We start from the raw sequence: 15442 nt of genomic DNA, 5'->3' as shown, positions 1-15442 counted from the left end.
ACCTTAGCTCTGAGCCCTTTGTTAGACTCCGCCACCCTCCGCAGCTCCTCACCCATTGAGGTGAACTGGTTACTGTGCTGCAACAGAACCTCCTCCACACCCTTCAGCTTCTCTCCTTGCTCCCGTACCTCGACCGACGTCTCCAACACTGCTCCTTACTGGGGCAATCACCGCCTCCACCCACTCTTTCATCGTAGCCATCATTTCCCTCTGCAGCATCGCCATGTGTTTGGTATACTGCCTCTAAAATTCTCCGGCCATCACCTATGTCAGAGTTTCCACTGTGAGGGAAGCGGCCCCACCCAACAATTTAACCTCCGCCATCTTTCTTCCCACCAGACTCAACAACTCATTCGACGGCAGACATTTGCTCGCCCCCTTCTTTCCAGTGCTCTTCTTCTGGGTGTTCGACATCTCGCAACTTCCTTGAATCTTCCTGCACCAGTTCATTCAAAAACTGCCCTGAAACCGGGCATTGAAGTCCAAAAACCAGAGCCTTCAGCAGGAGCCACTGTAGCGCAACAATTACTCACTCAAGTCGAGAAGAGATGAAATCAATCGATGCTTTATTAAGCAAGACTTGTTCCCCAGCAGCTCAGTTACAGAATGCGGATGCTGGGAGAACTCAAGCTCTTATACTCCGCCTTCAGGGCGGAGCCAGCAGGCGGCAGATCCAATCAGGACCCAGGACCTGTCAGCCAATAGCCTCTCGGGTTCACAGGTACCATACTACCCCATATACATACCACCACATTCACCCCTTGTTAAAAAAGAACCCGGTGGGGTGGTGGTTCGCATGGTGGTAGGGGTTTACAAGGCTGGTCCTGGAAGTGATTTTGCACAGTGGCTATACATTTAGCCCAACAGTTAATTATGTACAGGTTGTCAGAATTATTTACAAGTTTGTTTTCCTTTTCTTGTTGTATCATGCGGATTCCACGAGTCGAGCAGGTGCCCAGGTCATTCTTGTCGATCGCCTCAGCCCCGGTGGAGGTGCAGGTGCTGGCTCGGGCACTGTCTTCTCTGGGAGCGGTGCGCTGTTCGTCCCGGTTTCTTTACTCCTGGGCAGGCACGGGAGGAGGACCGATCCACCCGGGAAGGGAGCGGTCGTGGGGTGCGCCGTGGCAGGGAGGGGGTGTTCGGAATTGGGGGTGTGTGTGTGTTTCCGGCGGGCGCCAGGTCCCGCAGGGAGACCGTGTCCTGTCGGCCGTCGGGGTACGCCATGTAGGCGTACTTGGGGTTTGTGTGGAGAAGGTGAACCCTCTCGACCAACGGGTCTGATTTGCGCGCCCGCACATTTTTTTGGTACAAGATGGGTCCTGGGGCTGCCAGCCAGGTCGGCAGCGACGTTCTGGAGGAGGACTTCCTAGGGAAGACAAGGAGGCGCTCGTGAGGCGTTTGGTTAGTGGTGGTACACAGCAGCGACCGGATGGAGTGGAGGGCATCCGGGAGGACTTCCTGCCACCAGGAAACTGGGAGATTTCTGGACCGTAGGGCCAGTAGGACGGTCTTCCAGACCGTACCGTTCTCCCTCTCTACCTGACCGTTCCCCCGGGGGTTGTAGCTGAGCAGGAACTGACGCAGCTCGTCACTCATGAAGAAGGACCCCCCGACTTCCGGGTCGCGGCGATGCGGAGCTAAGCCGCGCGAGTCGGCAGCTCCCGCAGAAACGGACTTTTGGGCCCGCTAACGGAGCCCCAACGGACCTGTTAAAAAAAAAAACCAACCCGTGGGGAAGAACGGTGGACGCCCCCTACAGCCCTGCATGGACCGGACCCGCAGTGAAACGGCAAGGAAAGCGGCCCTGGAGCAGCGGGAGAAGAAAGAAGAAAAAAAAAAATGGCAGCGCCCACAGACAGAGAGGAGATGAAAGAGTTCATCAAGTGCTGCTTCGAGGAGCTGCGTAAGGAGATGGTGGCGCCTATACTGGCAATGGTGGAAAAACTTGGAGCAACCCAGAAAGCCCAAGAGGTGAAGATTCAGGAGATCCAGGAAAAAGTGAGTGAGAACGGCGGCGAGCTCGTGGGCCTGGCGGAGAGAGTGGAGCGGCACGAGGCGCAGCACAGGACGTGGGCGGGAAGGCTCGAAGACCTGGAGAACAGATCAAGGAGAAACAACTTGAGGATCCTGGGTCTCCCAGAAGGAATGGAGGGGGCCGATGCCGCGGCATATGTGGGCACAATGATCGGGATGCTGATGGGTGTGGAGGCCCCCCCGAGATTGCTGGAGCTGGATGGGGCGCACCGAGTGCTAGCGAGGAAGCCCAATGCAAAAGAGCCGCCAAGGGCAATGGTGGTGAGATTTCACCGGTTTACGGACAGAGAGAGGGTCCTGAAATGGGCCAAGAAGGAACGGAGCAGCAAGTGGGACAATGCGGAGATCAGAATATACCCGGACAGGAGCGCGGAGGTCGCTAAGCGGAGAGCGGGTTTCAACCGGGCCAATGCGGTTAGGGGGGGGGGTGAGAGTCCCTCCAATCCGGCTGATAATGTGGAACGTGAGGGGCCTGAATGGGCCGGTGAAGCGGGCTCGAGTGTTCGCGCACTTGAAGGGACTGAAGGCAGATGTGGCAATGCTCCAAGAGACACACCTGAAGGTGGCGGACCAGGTCAGGTTAAGAAACGGATGGGTAGGACAGGTATTTCACTCGGGATTGGACGCAAAAAATAAAGGGGTGGCAATTCTGGTGGGAAAGCATGTGTCATTTGAGGCCAAGATTATCGTAGCGGATAATGGAGGGAGATATGTGATGGTGAGCGGTAGGTTGCAAGGGACGTGGGTGGTGTTGGTAAATGTATACGCCCTGAACTGGGATGATGCTGGATTCATGAAGCGCATGTTGGGGCGCATTCCGGACCTGGAGATAGGAGGACTAAAATACGGTGCTGGACCCAGCACTGGACCGCTCCAGATCAAGGACGGGAAGGAGGCCGGCGGCGGCCAAGGTACTTAGGGGGTTTATGGATCAGATGGGGGGAGTGGACCCATGGAGGTTTGCAAGACCGCAGGCCAGGGAATTTTCTTTTTTCTCCCACGTGCATAAGGCTTACTCCCGGATAGATTTCTTTGTTCTAGGCAGGGCGCTCATCCCGAGAGTGGGGGGGACGGAGTATTCGGCCATAGCCGTTTCAGACCATGCCCCGCACTGGGTGGAACTGGAGCTGGGAGAGGAGAGGGACCAACGCCCGCTGTGGCGGCTGGATGTGGGACTGCTGGCCGATGAGGTGTGTGGGAAGGCGAGGGGGTGTATTGAAAGGTACTTGGAGGCCAACGACAACGGGGAGGTGCGAGTGGGGGTGGTATGGGAGGCGTTGAAGGTGGTGATCAGGGGAGAGCTGATCTCCATCAGGGCTCATAGGGAGAAGATAGAGGGAATGGAAAGGGAGAGGTTAGTGGGGGAGATCTTGCGGGTGGACAGGAGATACGCAGAGGCCCCGGAGGAAAGATTACTTGGGGAAAGGCGACGGCTCCAGACGGAGTTTGACCTGCTGACCACGGGCAAGGCGGAGGCACAGTGGAGGAAGGCGCAAGGGGCGACTTACGAGTACGGGGAAAAGGCTAGTCGGATGCTGGCGCACCAGCTCCGTAAGAGGGCGGCAGCGAGGGAAATAGGGGGAATCAAAGATGGAAGGGGAGCCACGGTATGAAGTGCAACGAAAATAAATAAGGTATTTAAGAACTTTTATGAAGAGCTGTACAGATCCCAGCCCCCAGGGGGGGCAGGGGGATGAGGCGATTCCTGGACCAGCTGGGGTTCCCGAGGGTGGAGGAGCAGGAGGCGGTTGGTTTGGGGGCACCAATTGGGCTGGAGGAGTTGAGTAAGGGTTTGGGGAGCATGCAGGCGGGGAAGGCCCCGGGCCGGACGGGTGGAATTCTACAGAAAATATGTGGACCTGCTGGCCCCGCTACTAGTGAGGACCTTCAACGAGGCAAGAGAGGAGGGAACCCTGCCCCAGACAATGTCGGAGGCGACAATCTCCCTGATCCTAAAGCGAGACAAGGATCCACTGCAATGCGGATCGTACAGGCCGATTTCGCTCCTCAATGTGGATGCTAAGCTATTGGCGAAGGTACTGGCCACTAGGATTGAGGACTGTGTCCCGGGGGTGATTCACGAGGACCAAACGGGATTCGTAAAGGGCAGGCAGTTAAATACCAATGTGCGGCGGCTCTTAAACGTGATAACGATGACATCGGAGGAGGGAGAGGCGGAGATAGTGGCAGCTATGGACGCGGAAAAAGCCTTTGACCGAGTAGAGTGGGAGTACCTCTGGGAGGTATTGCGCAGGTTTGGGTTCGGGGGAGGGTTTATTAGATGGGTTAAGCTCCTTTACAGCGCCCCAGTGGCGAGCGTAGTGACAAACCGGCGGAGGTCAGAGTACCTTCGGCTGTACCGAGGGACGAGACAGGGGTGCCCCCTGTCCCCCCTGTTGTTTGCATTGGCGATCAAACTCTTGGCCATATCACTTAGGGAGTCTCAGAAATGGAGGGGGATAGTCCGCGGGGGAGAGGAGCATCGGGTATCGCTATATGCGGATGACCTGCTGCTATACGTGGCGGACCCAATGGAGGGGATGGTGGAGGTCATGCAGACTCTGAAGGAGTTTGGAGAGTTTTCGGGCTACGAGCTTAATGTAGAGAAGAGTGAGCTTTTTGTATTACAGGCAGGGGACCAAGAAAGAGGGATAGGGGACATGCCGCTGAGGAGGAAGGAGAGGAGTTTTCGGTATCTGGGGATCCAGATAGCCAGAAGTTGGGGGGCCCTACATAAATTGAATTTGACGAGGGTGGTGGAGCAAATGGAGGAGGATTTTAAAAGATGGGACATGCTCCCGCTCTCGTTGGCGGGTAGAGTGCAGTCGGTCAAAATGGTGGTCCTTCCGAGGTTTTTGTTCGTGTTTCAGTGCCTCCCCATCGTGATCACCAAGGGCTTTTTCAAGAGAGTAGGTAGGAGTATTACGGGGTATGTGTGGGCAAATAAGACCCCGAGGGTTAGGAGAGGGTTCTTGGAACGCAGCAGGGACCGAGGAGGGTTGGCTTTGCCAAACCTAGAGAGTTACTACTGGGCAGCAAATGTGGCGATGATCCGTAAGTGGGTTATGGAGGGAGAGGGGGCGGCATGGAAGAGGATGGAGATGGCGTCCTGTAAAGGAACGAGCCTGGGGGCGTTGGTAACGGCACCGCTGCCGCTCTCGCCGACAAAATACACCACAAGCCCGGTGGTGGCGGCAACATTAAAGATCTGGGGCCAGTGGAGAAGACACAGGGGTGCAATGGGAGCATCGGTGTGGTCCCCGATCAGGGGTAACCACCGGTTTGTCCCGGGGAAGATGGACGGGGGGGGGGGGGTTCCAAGGCTGGCATCGGGCAGGGATAAGAAGAATGGGGGACCTGTTCATTGACGGGACATTTGCGAGTCTAGGGGCACTGGAGGAGAAATTTGAGTTACCCCCGGGAAATGCATTTAGATATATGCAGGTGAGGGCTTTTGTGAGGCGACAGGTGAAGGAATTTCCGTTGCTCCCGGCACAAGAAGTTCAAGATAGGGTGATCTCGGGGGTATGGGTCGGGGAGGGCAAGGTATCGGAAATATACCAAGAGATGAAAGAAGAGGGGGAAGCGCTAGTAGAAGAACTGAAAGGTAAATGGGAGGAGGAGCTGGGGGAGGAGATTGAGGAAGGGCTATGGGCCGACGCCCTGGGTAGGGTTAATACCTCTTCCTCGTGTGCCAGGCTCAGTCTGATACAATTTAAGGTGGTTCACAGAGCGCATTTGACGAGGGCGAGGTTGAGTGGGTTCTTTGGGGTAGAGGATAGATGTGAAAGATGTTCAGGGAGCCCGGCGAACCATGTCCATATGTTTTGGTCATGCCCGGCATTGGAGGGGTTCTGGAGAGGAGTGGCGGGAGTAATATCCCAGGTGGTGAAAGTCCGGGTCAAGCCAAGCTGGGGGCTAGCAATATTTGGAGTAGTGGATGAGCCGGGAGTGCAGGAGGCGAAAGAGGCCGGAATTCTGGCCTTTGCGTCCCTGGTAGCCCGGCGAAGGGTCTTGCTATTGTGGAAGGAGGCGAAGCCCCCTAGCCTGGAGGCCTGGATTAATGACATGGCGGGGTTCATAAAATTGGAGAGAATTAAGTTTGCTTTGAGAGGGTCTGCACAGGGGTTTTACAGGCGGTGGCAACCGTTCCTAGATTATCTTGCGGAGCGTTAGAAGAAGGTCGATCAGCAGCAGCAGCAACCCTGGGGGGGGGGGGGGGGGGGGTTGGATGAGAGACTGTCTGAGGGGATGGACGAGCGGGAGATAGCATGGAGGGCGGGGGGAAACGGTACGCGCGGCCAAGAGCCAGTGTATAAAGCTATGTAAATATACCATCTTGCCTTGTATATATCTCGCTTAGGGAGAATTTGCGTTATTTTGTTACGGGCGGGGGGGGGGGGGGTTATTGTTTGTAAGGGGAAAAAATTGTGTTGTTAAAAAACCTTAATAAAAATATTTTTTTTAAAAATGAAGGAGGACCCCCTGTCGCTATGGATGTACGCGGGGAAATCAAACAGTGTAAAGATGGTGCTGAGGGCTTAAATGACTGTGGCCGCTGTCATGTCGGGGCAGGGGATGGCGAAGGGGAAATGGGAGTACTCGTCCACCACGTTCAGGAAGTATACGTTGTGGTCAGTGGAGGGGAGGGGGCCTTTGAAATCCAAACTGAGGCGTTCAAAGGGACGGGAAGCCTTTATCAGGTGCGCTCTACCCGGCCTGAAAAAGTGCGGTTTGCACTCTGCGCAGATGTGGCAGTTCCTGGTGACTGTACGGACCTCCTCCACAGAGTAGGGGAGGTTTCGGGACTTCACGAAATGGTACAATCGAGTGACCCCCGGGTGGCAGAGGTCCTCGTGGAGGGCTTGGAGGCGTTCTACTTGTGCATTGGCACATGTGCCATGCGGGATAGGGCATCGGACGGCTCGTTCAGCTTTCCGGGACGGTACATGATCTCCGAGTTATAGGTGGAGAGCTCAATCCTCCACCTCAAGATCTTGTCATTCTTGATTTTGCCCCGCTGTGCATTATCGAACATAAAGGCTACCGACCGTTGGTCAGTGAGGAGAGTGAATCTCCTGCCGGCCAGGTAATGCCTCCAATGTCGCACAGCTTCCACTATGGCTTGGGCTTCCTTTTCCACTGAGGAGTGGCGGATTTCTGAGGGGTGGAGGGTCCGGGAGAAAAAGGCCACGGGTCTGCCCGCTTGGTTGAGAGTGGCCGCCAGAGCTACATCGGATGCGTCGCTCTCGACCTGGAAGGGGAGGGACTCGTCGATGGCGCGCATCATGGCCTTTGCGATATCCGCTTTGATGCGGCTGAAGGCCTGGCGGGCCTCTGTCCACAGGGGGAAGGTAGTGGACTGGATTAACGGGCGGGCCTTGTCTGCGTACTGGGGAACCCACTGGGCGTAATACGAAAAGAAGCCCAGGCAGCGTTTCAGTGCTTTGGAGCAGTGGGGGAGGGAAAATTCCATGAGGGGGCGCATGCACTCGGGGTCGGGGCGTATAACTTCATTGCGTACTACGTATCCCAGGATGGACAGGCGCCAGACGGTTGGTGCTAAAAACGCATTTTTCCTCATTATAGGTGAGGTTCAGGGCGTTAGCAGTCTGGAGGAATTTGCAGAGGTTGGCGTTGTGGTCCTGCTGGTCATGGCCGCAGATGGTTACATTGTCGAGGTATGGGAACGTGGCCCGCAACCTGTGCTGATCAACCATTCGGTCCATCTCCCGTTGGAAGACCGAGACCCTGTTCGTGACGCCGAATGGGACCTTTAAAAAGTGGTTGAGCCGCCTGTCTGCCTCGAAGGCCGTGTACCTGCGGTCACTCGGGCGGATGGGGAGCTGGTGGTATGCGGACTTGAGGTCCACGGTGGAAAAGACCTTGTACTGTGCAATCCGATTGATATGCGGGGGAGAGGGTACGCATCGAGCTGCGTGTACCTATTGATGATCTGACTATAGTCTACGACCATCCTCTGCTTCTCCCCGGTCTTCACAACTACCACCTGGGCTCCCCAGGGACTATTGCTGGCCTGGATTATGCCTTCCTTCAGCAGCCGCTGGACTTCAGACCGGATAAATGTTCTGTCCTGGGCGCTGTACCATCTGCTCCTAGTGGCGACGGGTTTGTAATCTGGGGTGAGGTTCGCAAACAAGGAAGGCGGTTCAACCTTGAGGGTCGCGAGGCTGCAGATAGTGAGTGGGGGTATTGGGCCGCCGAATTGGAACGTAAGGCTCTGGAGGTTACACTGGAAATCCAACCCCAAGAGAGTGGGAGCGCAGAGTTGGGGAAGGACATACAGCCTATAATCCTTAAACTCCCTCCCTTGCACCGTTAGGTTTGCGATGCAGAACCCTTTGATCTCTACTGAATGGGACCCCGCAGCCAGGAAAATCTTTTGGGTACTCGGACGAATAGAGAGAAAACAGCGTCTTACCGTGTCCGGGTGGATAAAACTTTCTGTGCCCCCAGAGTCGATTAGGCATGGCGTCTCGTACCCGTTGACCAGCACCGTTGTCGTTGCCGTTTGGAGCGTCCGGGGCCGCGATTCGTCCAGGGTCACCGAAGCCAGTCTAGGTTGCTGCACCGTGGCGTTTTCTTCCGGCCCCGTGGAGCCGTCTATGCTGGGGTCCTTGGCTATCTGCCAATATGGCGGCGTCCATGGATCGCACGCGGTCGGTGGTGGACAAAATGGCCGGCCCCATGGATCGCACGTGGCCGGGGGTCACAAGATGGCGGCGCCCATCCTTCCCTCGTGGTGTCCAGGGCCCAAAATGGCGGCGCCCGCGGGCCGCACATGGAGCGCTGGGGGGGTTGAGTCTGCTGTCCCCGTTCTCCCCCGGAGATTGCGGCGACCCCCCGGGACTGGCACACCGCTGCGTAATGCCCCTTTTTGCCGCAGTTTTTACAAATAGCTGCGCTGGCCGGGCAGCGCTGCCGGGGGTGTTTCGCCGGCCGGCAAAACTAGCAGCGGGGCCCACCGGGATGGTCTGGTGCTCTAGCCGCGCAGGCTTGCGGGGGGGTGCCGGGAGTCGGTCGCAATGGGTGTCCACGGAGCCCAAGGGGCTGCCGCGCGGTCGGGGCCGTAGACGCGGGAATTTTGTGAGGCCACGTCGAGGGAAGCCGCAAGGGCCCGTGCCTCTGTGAGTTCTAATGAGTCTCTTTCTAACAGTCTTTGGCGAATTTGAGAAGAAGTCATACCTGCCACAAAAGCATCCCTGATTAGGAGCTCCGTGTGCTCGTTTGCGCTCACCGACGGGCAGTTGCAGTTCCTTCCCAGAATCAAGAGCGCGCTGTAGAACTCGTCGAGCGATTCTCCGGGGATTTGCCGTCTCGTCGCGAGTTGGTGGCGTGCGTAGACCTGGTTTATGGGTTGAATGTAGACAGCTTTCAGCATGGCGAGCGCCGTCGGGAAATCCTCCGCGTCTTCGATGAGTGTGTAGATCTCCGGGCTCACCCTGGAATGCAGGACCTGCATTTTCTGATCTTCTGTGGTCCGGCCGGGGGCCGTTCGAAGGTACCCTTCGAAGCATGCTAGCCAGTGTTTAAACACGGCTGCTGAGTTTGCTGCATGGGGGCTGATTCGCAGACAGTCCGGGGCGATCCGGAGCTCCATAGTATTTTAAGCTTGCTTAATAAATTGTAGCGCAACAATTACTCACTCAAGTCGAGAAGAGATTAAATCAATCGAGGCTTTATTAAGCAAGACTTGTTCCCCAGCAGCTCAGTTACAGAATGCGGCTGCTGGGAGAACTCGAGATCTTATACTCCGCCTTCAGGGCGGAGCCAGCAGGCGGCAGATCCAACCAGGACCAGGGACCTGTCAGCCAATAGCCTCTCGGCTTCACAGGTACCATACTACCCCTAATACATACCACCACAGCCACCTAACGTGCGACCTCCACCTACATTCTGCTAACAGAAATCCCCTCAATCAAGTTAAACACAATTATCATTTTAACACATCCATGCTAGTACGTATTGGCCATAATCTTCCATTTGATATGGCGCGCAAGAACTGGGGATTCGAAATGTGACACCCCGATTCAAAAAAAGGGTATAAGGATAAACTCAGGAAACTACAGGCTAAACCATCATAATCTTGGTGGGAAGGCTTTTAGAAATGATAATCTGGGACAAAATTCACAATTACTTACTTATGTAATTCAAATGTAGTTGAATTGAGAAATGCAAGCAGGAATGTTTTTTTTTAGTATTTTTAATCGGCAAATTTTGAACAATATTACGATACAAAACAACACCAAACAAAAAAAAAAAACAGTCCCCCCACAAATCATTTCCCCTTCCCTCAGCAGTCAATGGTAACCAACTCCCGAAAGTGCACGATGAACAAACCCTACTATTGTAGAACCCTTCACTCATCCCTCTCAGCGCAAACTTCACCTTCTCCAGGGTCAAAAGCTCCAGCAAGTCCCCCCACCATGCTGAGGTACAGGGTGGAGAAGCTGACCTCCGCCTCAAGAAGATCCGCCTGCGAGCAATCAAGTGAGGCGAAGGCTAAAACATCTGCCCCCGCACCCGCCTGCAGCTCCAGCTGGATTCGACATAAGAAAGCAAATGCAATGTTGTCATTTATCTCAAGAGGCTTGGAATATAAAAGCAGGGATGTACTTCTGAAGCTTTATAAAGCATTAGTTAGGCCCCATTTAGAATACTGTGAGCAATTTTGGGCCCCACACCTCAGGAAGGACATACTGGCACTGGAACGGATCCAGCGGAGATTCACACGGATGATCCCAGGAATGGTAGGCCTAACATACGATGAACGTCTGAGGATCCTGGGATTATATTCATTGGCGTTTAGGAGGTTGAGGGGAGATCTAATAGAAACTTACAAGATAATGAATGGATTAGATAGGGTGGACGTAGGGAAGTTGTTTCCATTAGCAGGGGAGACTAGGACCAGGGGGCACAACCTTAGAATAAAAGGGAGTCACTTTAGAACAGAGATGAGGAGAAATTTCTTCAGCCAGAGAGTGGTGGGTCTGTGGAATTCATTGCCAAAGAGGGCAGTGGAGGCCGGGATGTTGAGTGTCTTTAAGACAGAAGTTGATAGATTCTTGATTTCTCGAGGAATTAAGGGCTATGGAGAGAGAGCGGGTAAATGGAGTTGAAATCAGCCATGATTGAATGGTGGAGTGGACTCGATGGGCCGAATGGCCTTAATTCCACTCCTATGTCTTATGGTCTTATGGACATCCCGAATATGGCTTCTTTGGCAACAGGAATTTGTTAAAGGAAAACTGCTTCAATCAACTTGAGGTAACAGAAAGAGTCGATGGGGATAATGTGGTTGATACGTGGTCCATACTTACTTCCAAAAATAATTTTATAAAGTGCCACATAATAGGATTGCCAGCAAAGCTGAAGCCCATGTAATAAAAGACAGCATGGATATGAAGGTGGTTGAGTGACAGGGAACAAGAGTAGTGGGTGGACAGTTCTTCCTCGGCAACACTACTTCCTTCTCCTTCTTTAAGACTTTAAGACCAACTTTTGGTCACCTCACCAGATACGTCCTTCATTTAGTTTTTTCCTTGCAGTTCTGTAAAATGCCTTGGGTTTTTTTAAAAAACCGTTTAATGTTCTATATAATGGAAGTTGTTGTTTATGCTGTATAAAAGCATTTAAAGATCTGTAAATTAATGCAAGTAAGCTAATCACAAAAGGCTAGTCAGCATGAAATTAGTCATACAGCATCTGTATAGAGAAAAAGTGAACATTTCAGGTCAATGACTGTTCATCAGATAGGTGACCTGTTGTGATGAAAAGTCATCAACCTGTAACATTGGCCAGAACTTTCTGGCCGTTCCCTCAGGTGGGATCTTCTTGTCCCGCCGTCAGCGAAACCCTGTTGTGGGTTTCCCGACCACGGGGATACATACAATGGGAAACCCCGTTGACAGCTGCGGGACCAGAGGATCCCACCGCCAGTCAACGGCGAACCACCTCCACCACTGCAAGACATGCTGTGGGGGATGCTGAAAATCTCGACCCATTGGGTGGAATTTTCCCATCTGGGACCAAGTCCCGAGTAGCGGCAGGGACAAGGGAGTGTTTCGTGCTGCAGAGACTGACAGGAAACCATTCGCAATTCTACCGTCTCTCTATTAAATGTTGCATCCAGGGTTGCGTGCTGTCTTCCATGGCAGGAGGGGCTTGATTGCACGTGACCCGCCATCATATCTGGGTGCCACATCAGTTGAATGAAGAGTTGAATAAAGAAGACAGAACTCCTGAAAAAGGTGGTTCTCCGAAAATGCTGAGGCTGGAAGATGTACCTCTTCGATGATATGGAAGCGGAAAGATGCACCTGACAGATGTTCCCCCCCCCCCCCCCCCCCCAACTGCTGTTATCCAATCCAAGGTTGCTGGTGGCCTCCATCCAGAGTTCAGGAGGCTCCCCCAGATATTCTTCAGGCAAGTCCCGACTTCTGCACGCTACGTTATCGCAGATGTGTTCTGGACTGCCGTGTTTTTCCGCTGCCATCACGGAGAACCACGTGTTGGTTGACGGGGGGTGGCAGTGGGCAGTTTACACAAACAGAAAATTATTAGCATGATCAGAAAGATGTTTTGAGACTGACTAGCACCGATCTGTAACCCTGATTAACTATTTTACATAGCGGAGTGTAATGCCTTTCTTTTTCACGTTAACCTTGTCTCTCTAATTCTGAGATATGTACTTGGTGCAGAAGAGAAAAAGGAATGTCCTCCTGACATAATACATATTATACAAATTTTCAGGAAACTTTTCAAATGTCTAAAATGTACTTACTCAACAGTTGCCTCCAATTCACCTATGTTTAATTGATTATCTGCAATGTTCTTTTTCTTTGGAAAATAAAGTGAACATGACAATTAAATCCACAATGAAGATTTACAGGTGCTTTCACAATCAAAAAATTTAAAATGTTCTGTTCACCTAATGTAATTTCAGTGGAAGAGAAATGGAAACCCTGGAAACATATGCAGTTTCTCTGCTTTTCCAGAGTTTGTATGTCTCTTCCGCTGAATTCATGTCTCACACAATCAGTCTCACATAATCTCTATGTAATCCAATACTCTATGTAATCCAAGGATTTAGCAAATGAGAGACACTTTATTTCATAGAAGAGAATACTTCCAGGAGAATTGGGTTCCTCTAATACCGATGTGTTATAAATTATAATGCCATTGGAATATGTGAATTACTTTGATAGCAGAGTACGATAACCATTCAAAACAATTACATCACCCAGTTTAACAGTGGTTTCCTCATTCATTGAATGTGACTAGAATCTGCACACATTTAGACCAATACAACCTCTTGAGGTGCCTCTTAAAATTTTTCACATAAGGATGTTGTCTACATGGGCTTCAGTAAGGCCTTTGACAAGGTCCCTCATGGCAGACAGGTACAGAAGGTGAAGTCACACGGGATCAGAGGTGAGATGGATACAGAACTGGCTCGGTCATAGAAAACAGAGGGTAGCAGTGGAAGGGTGCTTTTCTGAATGGAGGGTTGTGACTAGTGGTGTTCCGCAGGGATCAGTGCTGGGACCTTTGTTGTTTGTAGTATATATAAATGATTTGGAGGAAAATGTAACTGGTCTGATTAATACGTCTGTGGATAACACAGTGGTGGAATTGCGGATTGCGATGACTGTCAGAGGACACAGCAGGATATAGATCGGTTGGAGACTTGGGCGGAACGATGGCAGATGGAGTTCAATCGAGACCAACGTAATGCATTTTGGAAGATCTAATACAGGTGGGAAATATACAGTGAATGGCAGAACCCTCAAGAGTATTGACAGGCAGAGGGACCTGGGTATACAGGTCCACAAGTCACTGAAAGTGGCAACGCAGGTGGAGAAGGTAGTCAAGAATGCATACGACATGCTTGATTTCATTGGCCGGGGCATTGAGTATAAAAATTAGCTAGTCATGCTGCAGCTGTATGGAACCTTTGTCAGGTCTTACTTGGAATATAGTGTTCAATTCTGCTCGCCACACTACCAGAAGGATGTGGAGGCTTTGGAGAGGGTACAGAAGAGGTTTACCAGGATGTTGCCTGGTATGGAGGGGCATTAGTTATGAGGAGGGTTTGGATAAACTCAGTTTGTTCTCATTGGAACGACGGAGATTGAGGGGCGACTTGATAGAAGCCTACAAAATTATGAGGGGCATGGACAGAGCGGATAGTCAGAAGCTTTTTCACAGGGTGACATAAATAAGGTGCAAGGGGCAATGTTTAGAGGAGATGTCCGAGGGTTGTTTTTTTACACAGAGGGTAGTGGGTGCCTGGAACTCGCTGCTGGAGGAGGTGGTGGAAGCAGGTACGATAGTGATGTTTAAGCGGCACCTTGACAAATGCATGAATAGGATGGGAATAGAGGGATATGGTCCCCTGAAGAGTAGAAGGTTTCAGGTTAGACGGGCAGCATGGTCGGCGCAGGCTTGGAGGGCCGAAGGGCCTGTTGCTGTGCTGTACATTTCTTTGTTCTTTGTACAAGATAACCAAAATCAGCTAGGTCACAGCTGATTAACAAATCATCTTAAACTTGCAATTCTGACATCAATTCTTTAAAAACTGCATCATCTGCTCAACATACTGCTAAATACCTGGAAGTATAAAAGGGAGACCAAATCACTGATAGGCACTATTTTGTGGCTTTAAAAAAAAAATCACTTACTTTCTGGTGAAGAGTTGCCTCTAGGGATGCAATTGTCTCAGTCTTTTCATCCACAAGCTCTTGTAAACTACTCTTTTCTTTATCAAGTTCATAGGCATTTGATCGAATTGAGCCAATTTCTTCTTGAAGTAAGGAAATCTGCCTGGTCAGATCATCTGTTGGGTTACAAGAATGCAAATCGTAATGTTCTATAATTAGCCAGCTGATTATGAAAACTAAAAAGAAAAGGTAAAGTTATATTTTGTCTTTTTTTAAATGACAATGAAGATTACACAAGATGGCAATGGGATCGGTGTTTATATAACCTACCCAATATTATTGTGTTGTCTATAGTATGCAATTCTTTGGTCACAATTTTGAGCTGCACTCCTTTAAAATTTAAACTAATATATATTTCTTTTTTTTTAAATTTAGAGTATCCAATTCTTTTTTTTCCATTAAGAGGCAATTTAGTGTGGCCAATCTACCTACCCTGCACATCTTTCTGAGTTGTGGGAGTGAGAGCCACACACATGGGAAGAATGTGCAAATTCCACACGGACAGTGACCCCGGAGCAGGGATCAAACCCGGGTCCTCAGCGCCGTGAGGCAGCATTGCTAACCACTGCGCCACCGTGCCACCTTAAACTAACATCTATAAAGAGAAAACCCTCCATCAACTCAGCAATAATTTTCCACCAGAATTTATTGATGAACCCATTGGA

At 51.6% G+C, this 15442-nt stretch overlaps 1 protein-coding gene across 8 annotated transcripts in view; it reads right to left on the bottom strand.

The window, feature by feature from the left end:
- The window catches only part of tsga10 (testis specific, 10), a 261516-nt gene that overhangs the window by 106390 nt on the left and 139684 nt on the right, over positions 1-15442 (bottom strand). For all 8 annotated transcript variants that reach the window (XM_072477177.1, XM_072477170.1, XM_072477174.1 and 5 more), the window contains 2 exons: positions 14739-14893; positions 12839-12894 (listed from right to left, as the gene is read on the bottom strand). In XM_072477177.1, coding sequence (XP_072333278.1) covers positions 12839-12894; positions 14739-14893 — 211 coding nt within the window. The remainder of the gene's footprint in view (positions 1-12838; positions 12895-14738; positions 14894-15442) is intronic.

Source organism: Scyliorhinus torazame, chromosome 15 (assembly GCF_047496885.1).
Source record: "Scyliorhinus torazame isolate Kashiwa2021f chromosome 15, sScyTor2.1, whole genome shotgun sequence".
NCBI classification, from domain to species: domain Eukaryota; kingdom Metazoa; phylum Chordata; class Chondrichthyes; order Carcharhiniformes; family Scyliorhinidae; genus Scyliorhinus; species Scyliorhinus torazame.
This window is presented reverse-complemented; position numbering and strand designations above follow the sequence as displayed.